Source organism: Magallana gigas, chromosome 5 (assembly GCF_963853765.1).
Source record: "Magallana gigas chromosome 5, xbMagGiga1.1, whole genome shotgun sequence".
NCBI lineage: Eukaryota > Metazoa > Mollusca > Bivalvia > Ostreida > Ostreidae > Magallana > Magallana gigas.
The window spans coordinates 26,843,448-26,862,603 of NC_088857.1; the positions used below are offsets into that span (position 1 = coordinate 26,843,448).

A 19,156-nucleotide genomic window follows, 5' to 3' on the forward strand; every position below is an offset into this window, starting at 1 on the left:
CATTTTGTTCGGCCAAGGTAGACTCTTCCATCCCAAGTGGTCCGAAGTCTCTATGATAAATAATAAAAAAGTTGGAAGTGATTTTATGGAAATTTAAATACTTTCAGGGGCAATAACTACTACAAGGGGGCCTCAAATCCTTTTGGTATGAATAGATTGAAGAACCATCTAAGTGTAATGAAGACATTGGTAAAAGTTCCAAATCCGTATCTCTTATGGTTTCAGAGGAGTAGCGATAACAAGCATTTTCTTCTCAAAGGGCAATAACTCTGTAAGTTCTGGGAGTTCTTTGACACAGGGTCAATTGGTACCATAACTTTTAATTAGCAATTACATAAATTTTAAATTGTTTGGATAACTCTAATAATAAAAAAGTCACCCCGAGCTAAATAGAAAAAAAGAAGAAGAAGAAGAAAAAAAAACATAAAGAAAACAAGAGGTCTTTCACCTGAAAGGTGGAAAGACCTAATTAGCACCCGGCGCGCGCCCCATAAAAACGTCAGTCATACTCCTTCTATATGAACACAAAGAAAATACTAAACAACTTGCGAGTCCTAATGATCAACTATGTGGAATTGCATTGGCTAAAAACAATGCGTTTCACTGATTTTTGAGTTAAGTAATAAAACGCGTATTTAATGGCAACAATTTATATTAAAAAAAATCATATACTAGATTATTACTTTGAAAGAAAAAAATATAGACAAAGGGAATATATCAGTACATTGCGTAATGAAATAAAATCGTCCTCTGGTTCTATATATATACATTAAAATTAGGTTCACCATGAAGATATCGGTGGTTTTGTGTTAAAAATAAGCATACCGAATGATGCATACTACAATTATACATATACAATATGGTTAAAATCCTAAATAAACTTCTTTACTAAACAAATATGTGATTGCTAACAACATTTAGACACTACCGTTGCATTCCTACATTTTTATAACATGCGACTAATGGTTTGCACGTGCCGAACATATTTTTTTTTTATTGAGCATAACACTTTTTTGTTACTTGATGATTGGATTCCCGCTATCTTTTTATTTAAACCGACTTGAAAGATGATTTGATTAATTTTTTATGTATACCTATGCTCGACGCAATATGAGTTCAGACAATTGTTTTTATAAATCATATATGCACATCGTACAATTTGTAGACATTAGAAAATGAATGTGTTTATTTTTTTTTAATTATTGTATTGAGATAAAAAGATAAGACATATTGGTGGTGATACTGACTTGTCTTACACAAAAATGTTTTTTTTTCTGAGCTTCTGCTCGACACAGTTTGAGTTCAAAATCTTATTTTTATAAATCATACATGTACATGTATATGCAAATCGTAAAAATAAGTATAGGCCTACATTAGAAAAATTAATGTTTTGTTTAGAGATAGTTTAAAGATACAACGCATTGGAATTCCAAGAAAGTGAGGATAATGACTTGTCTTACACAATTTTTCCCCTGAGCTTTTGTTGCATTAAAGGTAGTTTTCAGGCACGGAGCATCGTTTTTGAAAGGAGGGAGGAGACTCATTGCCCAAAGAAGCAAATTATCAAAATCATGAAAATCCGTAGTCCATAAAGGGGGAGGGACAGAGCATAACGTACCTTTAACTTCATCTAACAACATTTTAAATGCTCCCCAAAAAGTGGGGGGGGGGGGGGACTCCATGTTAATTTACTTAAAAAAAAAAATTGCTACGAGTAAAAGTGTTTGGGGGGGGGGGGGGAAACTATGAGGCGCCGTTTTAATTTTTTTTTTTTTAGGTATTTTCTGATATAAAAAAAATAATTATTTGATAATTCGAATTATTGATATCGAAAAATAATTCTTGATATATATAATAATCTTGATATCAAAAAATCTATTTTGTTATATCAGAAAATCACTTTTGATCGAACAAATTCGAATTCTAGATATCAAAAAATGATTTCCTGATACTACATAATAGAATTTTTTAATATAAAGAATTAAAGTTGATTTTTTTATATTAATAATTGAATTCTTGATATCAGAAAATCGTTTTTTTGATAAAAATAAAAACCATTTGTATTTTCTGATATCAGAAAATCGATTTTTTGAACTTAAAAAATAAGACCTACTTACAATTACTTTTAACTTAATGAATAAACTCTGTTATGCAATTTTTGTAATTTGTAAGAAATCCAGGTATAAATCTTTATTCCTGATAATTTCTTAATTTTACTGGACTTATGCATGTAGTGGTATACAGTAAAAAAATACAGGATTATTTAATCGTGTTAAAAGATATAGTGTCTGATATCTCGCCAAAAAAAACATGTTAATATCTTTTGTTATACTTTCATGTTAAATACTGAAATCTGATTGGTTAAGACGCAGTTAATAATATTTACTATTACCCTCAGCGTTAGCAACGCACTTGGCAACGGGTAACATTAAAAAATGTTACATGCGCGAAAATTATGCGCGTACGGTTCGCTGTAGAATTCACGTTATTCCTATATAAAAGCAGTAAAATTTTCTTTAAAATTTTAAAAAAGACATTCAGTATAACAAAATAAATAGTGCCTGTTTGGGAGGATAACAGTTGAAATTGACACCCCTCGAAAACCATTGTCAACCTCCGCTTCGCGTCGGTTGACAATGGTTTTCTCGGGGTGTCAATTTCAACTGTTACCCTCCCAAACAGGCACTATTTATATAATGTAGTATATAAAGTATCTACTAATAGCGATTTGACAATTCGTCTTATGTGTGCTTGCTATTGCTGTTTCATGCACCACGACCGTTTGATGTCATAATCAAAACTTGCTCTTCTATTAGGTTCAACTACGACAACTAAATGGTTAAACACATCGGAATACTTTAGATTGTCTTAAAAACAAAAAATCTTATGGTTAAGCACTAGACTAGTATAATAGGTATAGCACTAGCACATATAATAATGATGGTAATTATATGATTGGAGAAGATGCTTGCAAAAATTTATTCACATTTCAAACATCAACGTATGTGATAAATTGTGAAAGTAAACATTTAAAGAAATAAATTATATACGTAGTTACCTTGATTTTGTTTTTACTTTGTTGACATTTGTTTAAAAAAAACCACCACTGCTACAAATTAAATGAGTACATTTCCAGTGAGATTTTGTAAGCATTTATTGTGTATTCAAGGGATCTAGTTTGGTAGTTCATTCAGAGCTTACAAGTGATTCTTGCAAAATGTATATCAGACTTCTACCAGGGCCTTTCATATACATACATGTACTTTAAGAAAATCTTAGATAGGGAAACTTCGAGTACGGCATTAAAGAATCCATATTTCTAAAAACGATCTGATGACTTGCAAATACCGCTAGTCAACATGGAAAACCATACTCTGCATTTTGTTTCATAGCAGAGGAATAACACTTTCATATCATTCAGATCAAAACTAAAATTGTGAATCATGGTGTGCATTTTGATATCGGTAATAAGTGTAATAATAAAATTATATAGTACTCTTACAATTTACGAGAAACTACATGTATTAATCACCGTTTGTTTTTATTCCGATGAAGAACAGGGTTGGGGGGTTGGAGAGGTAATGCCGACTAAATAATTTATTCGTTGGTAATGGCGACTGAATAATTCATTTTTTTCTTGGTTTGTATGATGTTTTCATACTCATAACCGGGATAATTGAAAGGAGAACGAAATGTATACGTATGATATACTTTAAAACTTTCTTATTTTCGTGCGACTCAGTTTCACGAGAATCGCAAGAAGCTCAAAGTCGCAAATATATATATGCTCAAACCAGTCTTTTATTTTTATTTCACATTTGTCTGATGTAACCCACATCGAAGGCTGATGGATTCTCTGAGATGATAACCGCAATAAAGTTAAAGCAATATGAGCTGTACTTTTTTAGAATTTTATTTTGCTGTAAAAAGCTGCTATAGTATGATAAGTCTGCATATAACTTAAACTTTTATAATAAATAAGGTTTGAAAAAATTATTAATTTTTGTCAGAGGAAATATTTCTCCTCTAAGGAATATTTAGCAAATCAATTTTTGTACAGGACGACAATAATTCAATTATGTTCCAATTAAGGCTTCTTAACGGCCTTTTCACACACAAATATGGCTAAAAGATATTTTAAAAACCATGATATTTTTTGTCATTTTAGTAGAAAATAACATTATCGCAATAAAAAAATTCAACATGAAAATCGCTGCTCATATTGTTATAACACTCATTACTTACGACATCAAGTCGTCGCGAGTTACTGTATCTTTTGCGTATTTTAAAAATTTTTGCTAACTGTAACAAAATGTTGATGTTTCTAAAAATTAAAATCAATCTATATAGTAAAAATCGAGTAAAAATGATATGAAATTCGTTGAAAATGAAAGGGGAAGTGACTTAACGTTTATGACGTCGTGAAGGACATATATGTCCCTCTCGCAGCCAGCGGTAAAAGGACATATATGTCCCTGCCGCAGTCAGAGGGTTAATATTATTCAAATAAGCCCTCTGAAAACGACGTTTATCACACGTGCTATCATAACTTATGAACCTAACTCCGTCACCCACATGATCTATGATACGCCAGGGAATGAAGACACATTAACAATTTAGTTTAAACTCAACTTGTATCTAGACCAAGTTATAATAAGTAAAATCGGTGTAAACAATTTAAATTGTATATCATTTCATCTAAGTGAAATGATCGCCAGAATAAAAAAAAATTGGTCCTTGTAACAACAATCACAACGACCTTTTCAGAATGTATTGATGTCATTTGATTTCTGTCCTTATATGTTTCAAAAATATCATATCAATAATGAATATATCAATGATTATGTTATTTATTTATTACATTTTTAATAAATGTAACATATTCTATAATTACCGTATATATAAGGCAAAAATTACGGCATGAGCGATTTGACGTTATCATCAGTGTAGTGCATAAACGCTATTGCGGACTGAAAAAAATGTATCAATAACCGTAATAAAAAATAAATTACATGTGAAATGTTTCATCTTGACCTCTCTTAAAATGACTGACCACAGTAAATAATCAAATAGGCCCGCATGTCAGAAATATCGTTATTTTAGTGCACCCGTAAAAAGGTGTTAGCTGATTTCACGCAATTATTCTTGCATAAAATGAACAGGGTGTAATTTTGTTATGTTTGAACACATTCTTAAACTTAACCGTTGTAAACTGTTGACATTTGATTGAAGATTTTTGACATGCAAAAAATGACGTCATAATCACACTTGATTTCAAACGGCGAGGAGTTTCCCGAAAGTGACGGAGTTAGGGTAGTGACGGAATTAGGGTGCTATGCGATATAGGTATAAATTTTTACAACAAAAAATAATAAAATGCAAATCGGGCTTGATCTGAAGATCAGCAATTTAATTTTGGGTCAAAGGAGTATTCAATTTGATTAAATAAGTAAAAATTTATTCACCATTTTATCAGAATTTTTGATATCAGGAAATATAATTCTTGATATCAAAAAATCAGTTTGAATTTCTGATATCCAAAAATCATTTTCTGATATAAAAAAAATCGAATTTCTGATATTAGAAAATGTTTTTTGATATAACAAAATCGAATTTTTGATATAAAAAATGGATCGTATTTTCTAATATCAAGAATTCGAATTTCTGATATCAGAAAATGATTTTTTGATATCAAGAATTCCAATTCTTGATATCAAAAAAATCATTTTCGGATATCAGAAAATACATATTGAAACGGCGCCCCATAGAGAGGATCTATTTTCAAGATTTGTGACTTTGAAACTCATGCTAAAAAAAGAGTTTTGCTTTTCTGTTTTTTCCGCAAAAAAAAATCCAAATCGGCCCCTTTATTATCTGTATTTCATATAATTTCATACTGTCATCCTGAAATACGCAACTACCACCGGAAATACAAAGTCACGTGAGACATTGGTCATAATACACATCTGCTGCGTTGGAAGATAACTTGTGGTTGACGATGGTTTGTGGAGGTTTTACTTGCTCCAAGAATACCCTTGCAGCCTTAAATATATTTTACATTGTAAGTACCAATTGAAAATGTTTTTATCATTGAAAGACCACTCTAAATTGACATTACTCGTGAGAGGATCTTCGAATGACAAGGAGAATGGTCTGCTAGAATTATGAGAAAAATTCTGCCAAGTAGATTTCTTAAAAAACTATGGTGGGTGAGAAAATTCTGTAAAGAATCAATCAGAATGATGTTTGATACATGTTTCAAATAAATCACGGTACTCGGTAGTTTTAGAGTTACTTGCAATTTTTGTATCCCCTGACAGTGTATCCCAGCTATGAAGTGACTACAGTATAATAGGTAATAATAGATCATTTTATTTGCACAGTTGAAATGTGATAGTATGGTGGAACCTACTGTCACTGACTCAGTCTTTATTTTCCATTGATACAGTGGTTTGATTCAAAAAGTGTTCTGATTTAATGAAACTGTACTGGCGTACGACCAGTTCTCGCCAAGTACTATTTCTCGCCAGTACATTGTGATGTCATTTTTTGTATATAATTTTATTGTTGATAAAATGACGTCATAATGTACTGGCGAGAAACAAGAATTGGTCGTACGGCAGTAAATAAAACGGGAATTATTTTAAAATCAAACGTTGTTTAAAATTTTATCCTGCAACTTCCTCTTGCACTGACATAATAAAGGTAACTTAATAAAGTTAAACAAAAGCTATATTCGGTCAATGCCCCTATTTACAGCCTTGTGCACTGATTTGACGTTTAAATGCATAGTGAGTTCATCTTTCTTGCTTTGTTTACGCCATGACGTCATGAATTTAACCACAGTTATGCAGCGAAATTTATCGAAAACAGCTTGGTTGAAGTATTAAATGTGAAATATAAGGATGCAGGATAACAAAATATATACCTGTCTTAAACTATAAACGATATTTGGGCTCGGGTAAAAAAAATGTATTTTAGATATCAAATGTTTAATCTACATTTTTAACAAAGAAAATCAGTTGCCTGAATTAATGCATTAGACTCGAGAGCAGGACCACATAACTTTTACTGGAAGTTCTAAATACAATGCAATCCACCTTCTGTTTTGGTCCAGTTAACTCATAAACTCGTAAGACTCTCTGCCATTCTCAGCTCTTAGTCAGTTTGCTTCTATTAAGGCTGATCCTTATTTTACCTTATAAATAACTACCTTAAGAAGCATGAATTGAACAGGATTGTTCATTGATTGTTTCATTAACTTTTAAATTTGAAAATTTTCAATGTAAAATATGGACTTGATGATTATACTGTAATTCTAAACCTTGAATACATGTTCTTTGGTGCAACAAAGATGTTACTTCTTAAAAATTTTGTTAGGAAGTAAATTATGATGTACATGAAATCTCTTTCACTGAATGACACCAAAGCTTTTTAAGTGTATAAGCATCAGTTTTGTAGAAAGGACCCAGTATATTTCCGTATTTGCCTGCAAAGTGTTAACACTATATGTTTATCTTAATTGCGAATGCTCTTCCTGTTCTCATGACAGGAACCTTGAAGTGATCTTTGAATACTTAAAATCTGAAGCTTAACTAAAGATCTGGAGTTTTTTGTAACAATCAACTGATAAAAAACCAAATTGACTGTTTTATTACATGTTCTAGCTGGTACAATTGGGTATCAATTACGAGGCTCCTTTTTGATTTTTGGAAGTGATCCTATGCAGTTACTGAATCAGAGTTTAGACCTAGGGACAAATCATGACTGCTGACAAGAGTCAGTACTTTTAAGTACTTGAAAGTAATCGATAAATTTGATGTAATGTATTTAGAAGCATTGTTTTTCAAGGAATTAATTACCGGTTTTTATAATTACCTTAAAAATAGTCACCTTTTAAATGGTACAAACAATTAAGATATTTTTTGTAGCCATATGTATTCCTACGCCAGAGTTTAATATTTCTTGGATATAATTTTTCAGATATATATCGATTTTGATAAAATGAATAATAATAAAATCAACTTCTGTCAGTATTTCAGTACTTTGATTTTATGTCAAATTGATACATGTGTATTAATTGATTTGATATTTGGCCAGCAAATCATGTGGGTGGATGTGGAAGGGAAAAATAAGCTGAATTCATGTCAGCTAGTAATCAACATGATATGATATGGTTTGATACAGTAAGTTTTAGACCAATGATATTTAAGGATTTTTATCTGAGGCAGAATAAATGTTTGCAAACTTAATTTGATAGCAATTACAGATAAATGTAGATAAAATGAAAAGTGACAGGGGCTGTTCATTTTATCACAAATGTATACCTATATAATCAATAGAGTATGTGGTATGGTCACATAATATTATTCTTTTTTTTTTAAGATTAAAAGAAATTAAACATTAAAATGTGACTAAATTGAAACAGCATAGTTTGAGTTAGAACTGAAAAAGTGACATGATGACATTTATACCATGTATTGTTGCAGAGAATTCTAAATTAATTTTATTTGTACATCATATGTTGTTTTATCTTGACTAACAAAGAAATATGAAATTCTGATTACATTTTGAACATCTGATGCAGCTGTAGACAGGGTATTGGACCATCAATAGATAACATGGACTGGTACATGACATGGACACAGCTGGCTGAAGATTGGGGCCAGGGAACAATAGAAATCTGGGGGGTGATAATACCAATCAATGACAAGAATAATAACGATAGGTTGAGCAAATAACATCAATTTTATAAGGTTTCATGTAGAATGATAATTTTCAAGGGATATTTGTTTGAAAAGTTCTTTTCAGGGGGAAACAAATAGCCTGTTTTTTGTTTGTTTTGGTTTTTTTATATTGATAAAAGTTTTCTAAAACCATTCTGATTCATAGTAGACATGATTTTTTTATCAGGATTTTTGGTATGTGAGGGGGATGCAATTTTTATGAATCTTCCTTATGAATTAAGACATTTCGTCAATAAACTACAAAACGCCTACACCAGAGTACATGTATATAGCAAAGTCCTAGGGATCAGTGGATTTAATTTGTTATATACGTAATTTCTTATATTCGTTTAACGAATTCGTATAATAGATTCAGCAAATTCACTTTACACATGTTTTCTTTCACCAGACTACAATTTTTGCTAATTGAGGCTTAGAATGAAAATACAGTCTTTTGGTACCTTAAAAATAGGATTGTGAATTAAAGAATTTATGTGAAAATTCTTTCAAAATTTTATGTTTAATGGTTGTGCAAACTTTTAAAACAGTTAATACTGAAAAGAAATTCATTATCAAAGTGTTAAATTTCAATGTTCAAAGTGTTAGATTTCACCTATACAGGACTCAAAATCAGTTCGCTATACCCATAACTTTGTTATATCCAATTTCGTTATAACCGTAAATTTTTGCAAAGATTTGTTAACAACTTTACTGGGGACTCAAAAAAACTTCTCTTTATCTGAGATTTCGCTATATCTGTGTTAATGATTCCACAGTATCCCCTTTGTTTATGTTTTTTTCAGGCTATATTACACCCTCTCTTTATTTTTTCAGTTGGTGTCCTTTGTTTTGGTGGGAGTTGCTGCCTATGCCCGAGTGGTAACCGTGGTCACCAGCCTTGCTCTGGTGGGAGGTGTCATTTCCTGTGGCGTCTTCCTATTCTTCACAGCCTTAATAGGACTTATAGGAGCATGTAGACACCATCAAGTGCTGCTTTTTTTTGTATCCTTGGAAACTTTTTTGAGACAGATTTTCTACATTGTTACTTTTTTCTTTTCAATTCTGGAGCATTCAGTTAGGGCAGTATTAAATTAGGATATGATTCAATCTCAAAGCTTGAATTAAGAAAATTATGAACATTTTTAGCTCACCTGAACCGAAGGTTCAAGTGAGCTTTTCTGATCACCCGTTGTCCGTCGTCCGTCCGTCCGTCCGTCTGTCCGTCCGTCTGTAAACTTTTCACATTTTCAACTTCTTCTCAAAAACCACTGGGCCAAATTTAACCAAATTTGGTACAAAGCATCCTTATGGAAAGGGGATTATAAATTGTTAAAATAAAGGGCACAGCCCTTTTCAAAAGGGAGATAATTGCGAAACAGTGAGTATAGGGTGCATGTCTTTAAAAATCTTCTTCTCAAGAACCACTGCACCAGAAATGCCAATATTTACACAAAAGCTTGTATATATAGTGAAGATTCTAAATTGTAAAAATCGTGACCCTCGGACCAAAACTGGGGCCCCAGGCGGGGTTCAAAGTTTAACATAGAAATACATAGGAAAATGTTTAAAAAATCTTCTTCTCAAGAACCACTGCACCAGAAATGCCAATATTTACACAAAAGCTTGTATATATAGTGAAGATTCTAAATTGTAAAAATCGTGACCCTCGGACCAAAACTGGGGCCCCAGGCGGGGTTCAAAGTTTAACATATATAGAAATACATAGGAAAATGTTTAAAAAATCTTCTTCTCAAGAACCACTGCACCAGGAATGCCAATATTTACACAAAAGCTTGTATACAAAGTGAAGATTCTAAATTATAAAAATCGTGACCCTCGGACCAAAACTGGGGCCCCAGGCGGGGTTCAAAGTTTAACATAGAAATACATAGGAAAATGTTTAAAAAATCTTCTTCTCAAGAACCACTGCACCAGGAATGCCAATATTTACACAAAAGCTTGTATACAAAGTGAAGATTCTAAATTATAAAAATCGTGACCCTCGGACCAAAACTGGGGCCCCAGGCGGGGTTCAAAGTTTAACATAGAAATACATAGGAAAATGTTTAAAAAATCTTCTTCTCAAGAACCACTGCACCAGAAATGCCAATATTTACACAAAAGCTTGTATATATTGTGAAGATTCTAAATTGTAAAAATCGTGACCCTCGGACCAAAACTGGGGCCCCAGGCGGGGTTCAAAGTTTAACATAGAAATACATAGGAAAATGTTTAAAAAATCATCTTCTCAAGAACCACTGCACCAGAAATGCCAATATTTACACAAAAGCTTGTATGTATAATGAAGATTCTAAATTGTAAAAATCGTGACCCTCGGACCAAAACTGGGGCCCCAGGCGGGGATCAAAATTTAACATAGAACTACATATGAAAAATGTTTAAAAATTTTCTTCTCAAGAACCACTTCACCAAAAATAACAATACATACACAAAAGGTTGTATATATAGTGAAGATTGTAAAAATCGTGACCCCCGAACAAAAGTGGGGCCCCAGGAGGGGTTTAGATTTTAACATATATAGGAAAATGTTTTAAAATCTTCTCAAGAACCATCGTGCAACTGTTTGGGATATTACTATGCATACATGTACATCCTTAAATAATGTAGATTCAAAAAATTGTAACTCCCGGACAATTGATGGGCACCAAGAGGGGTTCAAAATTTAAACATTTTAAAAAACAAAGGAAAAGTTTAAAAATTTTCTTCTCAAGAACTACAATGTTTTAGTTAGTGGAATATCTATGCATGCATCCTTCGCTTATGTAGATTCCTAATTCGTAAAATCGTGACCCCCGGACCAATAATGGGGCCCCAAGATGGGGTCAAAGTTTATTATAGAAATATAAAGGTAACAGGTTAAAAAATCTTCTTCTCGAGAACTACAATGCTTCAATTTGTGAGATTACTATCATGCATACAACCTTGGATAATGAAGGTTCGACAGTTTTAAAATAGTGACCCCTGGACTAATACTAGGGACCCAAGATGGGTTTAAAGTTAAATGTAGAAGTACCGGTATATATGGAAAATGTTTAAAAATCTTCTTTTCGAGAACTACAATGCATCAATTTGTCAGATAACTACGTAAGCACCCTCAAATAGTGTAGATTCGAAATTATAAAAGCCGTGACCTCAATCTAATACTGGGGCCCCAAGAGGTGTTCAAAGTTTAGCATAGAAATATAGAGGGAAAATGTTGAAAAATCTTTTTCTAGGGAACTATAATGCTTCAGCTTGTGAGATAACTATGCAAGCATCCTTAAATAATGTAGATTCCAAATAATTAAAACTTTAGCACTGGACTAATACTGTGGCCCCAAAAGGGGTTCAAAGTTTAACATAGAAAGATATATTGAAAATGTTTTTAAAAAGTTCTTCTCGAGAACTATAATGCTACAGTTTGTGAGATTACTATGCAAGGATCCTCAAATTGTGTAAACTCTAATGTAGTGGAACCAAGAGTTATCTTTCTTAATGTTCTGTACAGTCTGAGAGTTATTCCTCTTGAAGTGGAACTCTTCTACGTTCAGTTTTTCAGGTTGTGTACGTGCGGTCCCACCGCAGTGCTACACATTTTCATTCCTATGTTACTATTTATGTTGTTCAAGCCAACCATAAACCTCGGACCATTACTGGGTCCCCAGAAAGGGATTCAATGTTTAAAATAGAAAAAGCATATGCTACGAAATGTAATGTTACAAGGAACTGCTGTTCAGGTGAGCGATGTGGCCCATGGGCCTCTTGTTATAGTTGAGGTCATGAGTTCACAGTTCTGTCATGACCTTTCACTGACCTGTGGCTCATAAAATAATAATCTTCTTTAGATTTCTTGAGCACATATATTTTTTAGGCCTAAATTTAAAATTGTTTTGTTTGATGTACTCTGATTGACACATGAAAATTGGCTGACTCAGTTGTTTTTTTAGCACTTATCAAAATTCTGATTTATTTTTTCGGAAAAAAATATCTAGATCATATTGGTTTTAAAGTTTAGGGTTCATCTGTTATATTCCAAATGCTTTAATAGATAAGAATAAAGCTTGTAACTAGCAAACATCTATACAACATGGATGAAAATAGTCATGAACAAAGCCACGTGTATTAAACACAACTGTGTATTATGTTCGACAGATTATGGTGTAGAAAATTTTATGTCAGATTCATTAAAAAAAAAACCCAAAAACCTGCCAACCAACCCACTTTTGAAAATGGGGGTCAGAGTACATCAAAAAATTTTTTTATTGATGACCAGTGTTCACACAGTAGATAACATTGTATCTCTGAATTGAATTAAGAACACTGTAGATTACTCAGGCCCCTATATGTTCACATCAGTATCAGTATCTCTGAATAGACTTGAGAACATTAGATTTCCTGAGCGTGCTCAGTACATGATCATCCTGTTCCTGGTGTTCTTGGTCCAGTTCTCCCTGGCCTGTGCCTGCCTGGCCGTCAACGAGGAGCAGCGAGAACAGCTGGCCAAGTCCGGCTGGGACTTCTCCAGTAACGAGACACGTATCATTGTCCAGGCCACCTCCCAGTGCTGCGGATTCAAGGACCAGGACAGGGGCCAACACCCCTCCTGTGAAAGTGTGAGTGTTGGGTTCAGTGGTACCTTTTATTTTGAGGGGTATTGTCATTGTAAATGTGGAAAATTCCACACTTTGTATTGATGCAATTTCAACAACAAAGAGGAGGCCAGTTGGTATAAAGCCAAGAACAAAATTTACTTGAATATTGTATATAAAGATAATGATAATGTATGCATGAAATAATTGCTTTTGTATCTGATTGTGTTGATGTACTAGTTGCAGAGTTACATTGCAATTTACCTGAGTTATACAATAATCACATAACTATTTGTTTACGTGAGCAGTGTGTTTTATAAGCCTCTTGTTATATTTTGCAGTTGACGTGTTGTGCAGGTTCACCTGCTGGATGTTGTTCAGAGAACAGTAATTCTACTTTGAAGAATTGTCCATGTTCATCTTGCTTAGAGAAACTTAGTGATAAGATAAACTACGGCTTCAAGTTGACGGGAGGGATAGGCCTGTTCTTTAGTTTTACAGAGGTAAGTATGATAGGGTGACGGTGTTGCACAGTGTCAATGTTTCATTCTGTTTCATTTTGTTGTAGGCTAGAAAACAGTTAATACTTTTATATATTATGGCCCCTGAAAGAAGATGTTTTATTAAGATTTACTTCTTATCATGAGCTTTGATTGTAATATGATAGGTATGTAATGAATGACTCTACAATTTTGTCAATTATTTTGCTCACTTAATAATTGCAAATATATTACATTTATTAAAATATATATATTTGAGCATATATGAGCATTTTGAATCTTTAAAGCAGTTAAGTTCTCATATGTTATTATATAATTGCCAAAGTTATTGCATGTTGGAAGTGCTGAGCTGAGAAATTTTGCTCAAAAGATGCATAGGTATATAGACTGGGCATCCTTGTAATTAACAATTGTCTTGCACATGCGGGGAATGGCATGACTAAGAATTGAAGCTTAGCTGATAAATCTGTGTAAGGGCTGGTTGAGGAGAAATCCAAATTAACAAACTTGAGAAAGCACAAGCAGGGGGGGAATGGTTAATACCTGATCATGAGTTGTTAGTTTTGAGGCATGAGAAAGCAAAACTTGTGTTGTCCAACATCATCACATCCTCTTTAGTGAGTTACATAAAGTGTGTCACATCAGCATGAGATTTCTGTGATTGTGTCTCACGTTTCCCGTTTTTCGGTATGTTTTACTTACAGATCCTAGGCGTCTGGATTACGGTTCGATATAGAAACCAGAAGAATCCACAAGCCAATCCTAGTTCATTCCTTTAATTACTCACAAGTGTGTATAGTATACTAACTGTGCACTGCATGGCATTTTTTTGGCATTATCAGCATGTTCCGATACATATACACTTCCCTGCATCCAATGGCAGCCATAGCATATATATATAGCGTATCACTTAATAGTGTTACTTCTTTTGCAGCAACCATATTAGTTTTGTTGAATTGAATAGCAGATAGTTTTAACAAATACTGTCAATGCATTAATATTAAAAGCACAGAATCTTTTATATAAGTATACCGGTAAATAAGATTCAATGCATTATTGATGCATCGATGTTATTTTAAAACTATCTAGATAATTAGATAACAAATTACAAAGGAATTTTTTATAATTGAACCCCCCCCCCCCATTTTCCTGCATAATAACCAAACCCCTGTCCTAAGATGATATATGTATGAGAGCTATATGGTGTAGGGTATTTGTAATTTTTATTCTCTCTGTTTATGCAATCATTTATCTGATATTTTTCTATTTTTCTCTGGTTCAACAAGGATTTTATTCACACACTTCAAACATCTCAATTACACATCGTTATAGTGTGAAATATGTGTGTATAAGAATTTTTCAAAAGTATAAGCCATTTTAAGTGTTGTCACGAGAATCTCACAAGCATAAAACCTTTGTTTATTTATGTAACAACTTGTTCATATGCTTTATACCTTTTCACTACAGATGCTTTAGTGTCTTTTCAACTAATCCCAGAGAATAACATCAGAATGAAAGTCAGTGAATCATTGACTATTAATTTTTAGCTAACTCTAATTAAAAGTTATTCATTTAATTCACTTATAAAATTTTTTTAGCTAAAGTGTTTTTTTTTCCATTTTGTCTTTAACAAAAATTGTTTATCAAATGAAACAATCAAAATTTTTTAACATTCACTTAAACAGATGGTTACTTTACAACGGGCAATGTATGTTTAAACAACCTTAAATTTCTACTTCATGATAAAGAGCATCTCCTCTTTATGTAAATTTGGGCTTGTGTTAAATATTACATATGTCAAGCATGACTTTAAAATCCCTCTCTTTTCGACCCCGGGTTTGGTTTTGTTCTTTTATTTTGGTGTTGGTGTATCAATAAAATACTAGCAACAAGTAAAAAAATTCTTTATAAAGTGAATTGAGAGGTTGAATTACAGTCTTGTAATAGACTCATTAACGATCTCTGATCCTCAGCAATGTTCGATAACTCTAAATTATCCGCAATTATTTTATTCGTACCATAAATCTGCCTCTATATATTAGTCTAGAGAAATATACCAGTAATAAGTCTTGTAGTGTTAATATTACACTCCACTATTCAAAGAACTGCTTGGCTTAGTGGCTCCACGGAGACCTACAACATAAAGGTAAAGGGGTTCGAGCCACCGATGTACCAGTACAATCGGTTTTTTTTTCTTCTCTAATTTGATCTCAACTTGTATATTTATTCTATTATATCCATCGGGGCCAAAACTGCGAGAAATTTGTAAAATGCATGAAAAAAAATACTTTGAGGCTGAGGATCGGAGAACCTTAAGAATGCCCTTGTATATTTTATCAAACTATGTAACTGTAGAGATGTGACTGTTTTTACTTGCAAACCATAAAAGACAGATTTAGGCACAAAGAAAAATTACAATCATGATATCTTTAAAATTCTTATTTTGATTATTGCTGTAATGTCCTTGTTGCTATTTTTTTTTAAAGAAAGTCTCATTATGATAGTTTTCTCCATGCATACATTTATGACTCAAGTAATGTGTTAAGATCTTATTTTATTTTATTTTGCAGCTTATAGGTGTGTGGTTGGCACTGCGGTATAGAAACCTCAAAGATCCCATGGCAAATCCCAGCGCATTTTTATAACAGTAGCTCCTAGTTAATTATTAATTTATCATTCAATAAATAGATTATATCGTATATGCTATGTGAGAGAAGAGAACATGGGGTTAGAAATTGAGGTTTATATGGGGTGTGGTGTTTACTGGTAAATGTTAGTGACTGAGAGGTGTGAATTGTATGTATAATAATACCTTATTGCATTAATGAAAGGAAGATGAAAAAGGAATGAAGGTTGTAGATTTGTTTAATTCAATTTTCCTCTGGCTAATTTTTTTTCTTTCCTCCTGAAAAAAAGAATAGGGGGAGAATACATATTACTGACAATTATATACATATACTGGTACACGTGTACGGTGTATACATGTATATCATGCGTAAACTGATTTTTTTTATTCCAATTTTTTATTTATCATATGTTAACTCAACACCTTTGAATTACTTTTAGAGATATTAATATTATAAGTTCTAAAGTACATGGAAATTCAATGTCATTTCATGTGTGATTTTCAATGAAAAATTTTAAACAACTGTCAAAACTCATAAGTTTGTGCAATATTTGCAATTGTTTGTTGCTTACTTTTATTTATAGCCACCTGTTGTGTACATTCATGGAAATAACTTGTTTCATATCACCAAAAACATGTTTTTTGTAATTAAGATGTAATTTGATAATAAGATTGGGGCATTTTATTAACGGGAGAAACTTTGGTTTATATTGTGATAATGTGAGTGCTTCTTTACCCGAGATTTCTTTTCTTAACCTCCAAAGTAGTGTGTATAAATATAATGTGGGGATAAAACTTATTGTAAGATATACCATAAATGTATTAGTGTATGGACATTTATGTACACTCAATGGTCCAAGTGCAAATTGTCCTTTATACATGTAAGGTACTATAGGATGTTCACCCTTGGTCTACAATCAAGTACTCTGTATCTGTTTACATTCCATATATATTCAACACTATATTTATACTCTTAATTGATTTCACTGAGACATGACAAGAATAGATATTCATAAAACTAAAATTGAATTGTGATAATTCAGAATCTCAGATTTGTGCAGTGGAGTGACTGAATTAGTTATTTCTGTTTGATTTCATTTCATTTGGTACAAGCACTTGAAACCTTGGTTTTATCTAACTCTTAAATTTCAACAAAAAATGTATAAATACATGTACTGTAGTAAATATTGTTGGTTTTTATCTCATCGACTGTAAATACATCCCAGATGTATCTATCTATAAAGCTTAGAAAAGAAAATTGTAAACATTGTTTTTTGAGATTGACTTATTCTGTACCTCTGTGTCATATTACACAAACATTAGAATAACAATGAGAGTGTTACTTCTGATCTCTGTTTTGTTGTTGTTGTCTCCCTTGGACATGACCGTTGTATCCTACTGTTTAGAAATCCATTTTTTAATTTAGAATTGAAGGAATTTTTTTTAATGGAATATTGGTGTCTGCTGTATGTCTTGGCATATACTTATGTGAGAGTAGGAAGTAGGTACTGCAAAAATAAAGACCATCATCGACAATGTTAGGAGTCGAGACATTTCAGTATTTGCTTTGTTTAATCTTCCAAAAAATTGTTTCATTAAGAGTTTCTTTCACATTAAGAAGCTGGAGATTCTGAAGATGTTTTACATGTGTGCCAAGACATACAGCATAATTAGTAGTTTTATATTGAGTTTTATTTATTTTCTTAATATATTGTTTTTGTTTTGTCATTAGTTTTGTAGGTATAGAAATTATGGGATAAAATAAAGCACAATTCAGTATAGATCAGTTTTTGTTTTTTGTCCGTATAAAAACAGTAATGAAATGAAAGTATTGAGGCTACTTCTGTGGGTTTAGTTAGAGAAATTCAGCTTACGTGTATGCTCTACATCACATTGCCTTTTTATGGCTGCAATGTGATCATTGCTGATCCAGGATATAAGATAACAGAATGGTCAGTGACTTTTGATTTAACTTTATTGTTGATTGATAACATACATACTTGCATTGCTTTTTCAGTGTGTGAATTTTCTAACGAGGGAAAAGGTGCTGAGCATTTAGCAACTTCTAAATGTGCAGCAAGTGACAGCATTAATAAAGAGGCTTTTTTTGTACATCAAAAGTATGTTAACATAAACATCAACTTTCACTGCTTATTGATTTCATTGATTGATTTATGGTCCTTCAATTATTTTACATGTATGTTCCTTTTGAAAAAAAGGAGACTCATTGTTTTGAACTTTAGTTGGTAAATCAGCCCCCAGGATCATGAAGCAATCTTGGACTTAAGTCAAAAAGTGTACACTGTCTTAATGTCTCTGGATTGAAAACACTGACAAAATTGAAATGCTATTTTTAGAAAGGGTTTTCAAGTTGATATAACGTTGTCAATTACAAAACTCAATCATGATTTTATGAAAAACAATTATTTTATGACTGACAGATAAACCTGAAATTGTGTCATGATCCTGAGGCATCTTAAAAGTGTCCTTTTAACATCTCGGGAACCCTATGCAGGACAGGTACCGTAAATGGTATACTTGTACCCAATTGGCACCATAAACCCCTATTGTGAGGTTGGCATGTCACACAGTGAAGAGCCAAGCTACTTAGTACATTGACCTGTTAATCTTTAAAAGAGTTGTCTTCTTAATACTGTGGTTTTCTTCATTAATTATTGAATACCAATTTTTGTGGATTTCGTTGTAATGTTTAGC

The 19,156-nt window shown here is 32.4% G+C and overlaps 1 protein-coding gene across 2 annotated transcripts; it reads left to right on the forward strand.

Moving 5' to 3' along the window:
* Window positions 1-5,901: 5,901 nt before the first annotated feature.
* Window positions 5,902-18,222, forward strand: LOC105323107 (tetraspanin-13). 2 transcript variants are annotated; one of them, XM_011422074.4, is made up of 6 exons: window positions 5,902-6,061; window positions 9,561-9,728; window positions 13,136-13,339; window positions 13,657-13,818; window positions 14,520-14,604; window positions 16,386-18,222. In XM_011422074.4, the coding sequence occupies exons 1-5, from the start codon at window positions 5,999-6,001 to the stop codon at window positions 14,592-14,594; spliced, it is 672 nt and encodes a 223-aa protein (XP_011420376.3). In that variant the 5' UTR covers window positions 5,902-5,998; the 3' UTR covers window positions 14,595-14,604; window positions 16,386-18,222. The 2 variants fall into 2 exon arrangements, with proteins under 2 accessions (XP_011420376.3, XP_011420384.3); XM_011422082.4 differs by lacking the exon at window positions 14,520-14,604.
* The last annotated feature ends 934 nt before the right edge of the window (window positions 18,223-19,156 follow it).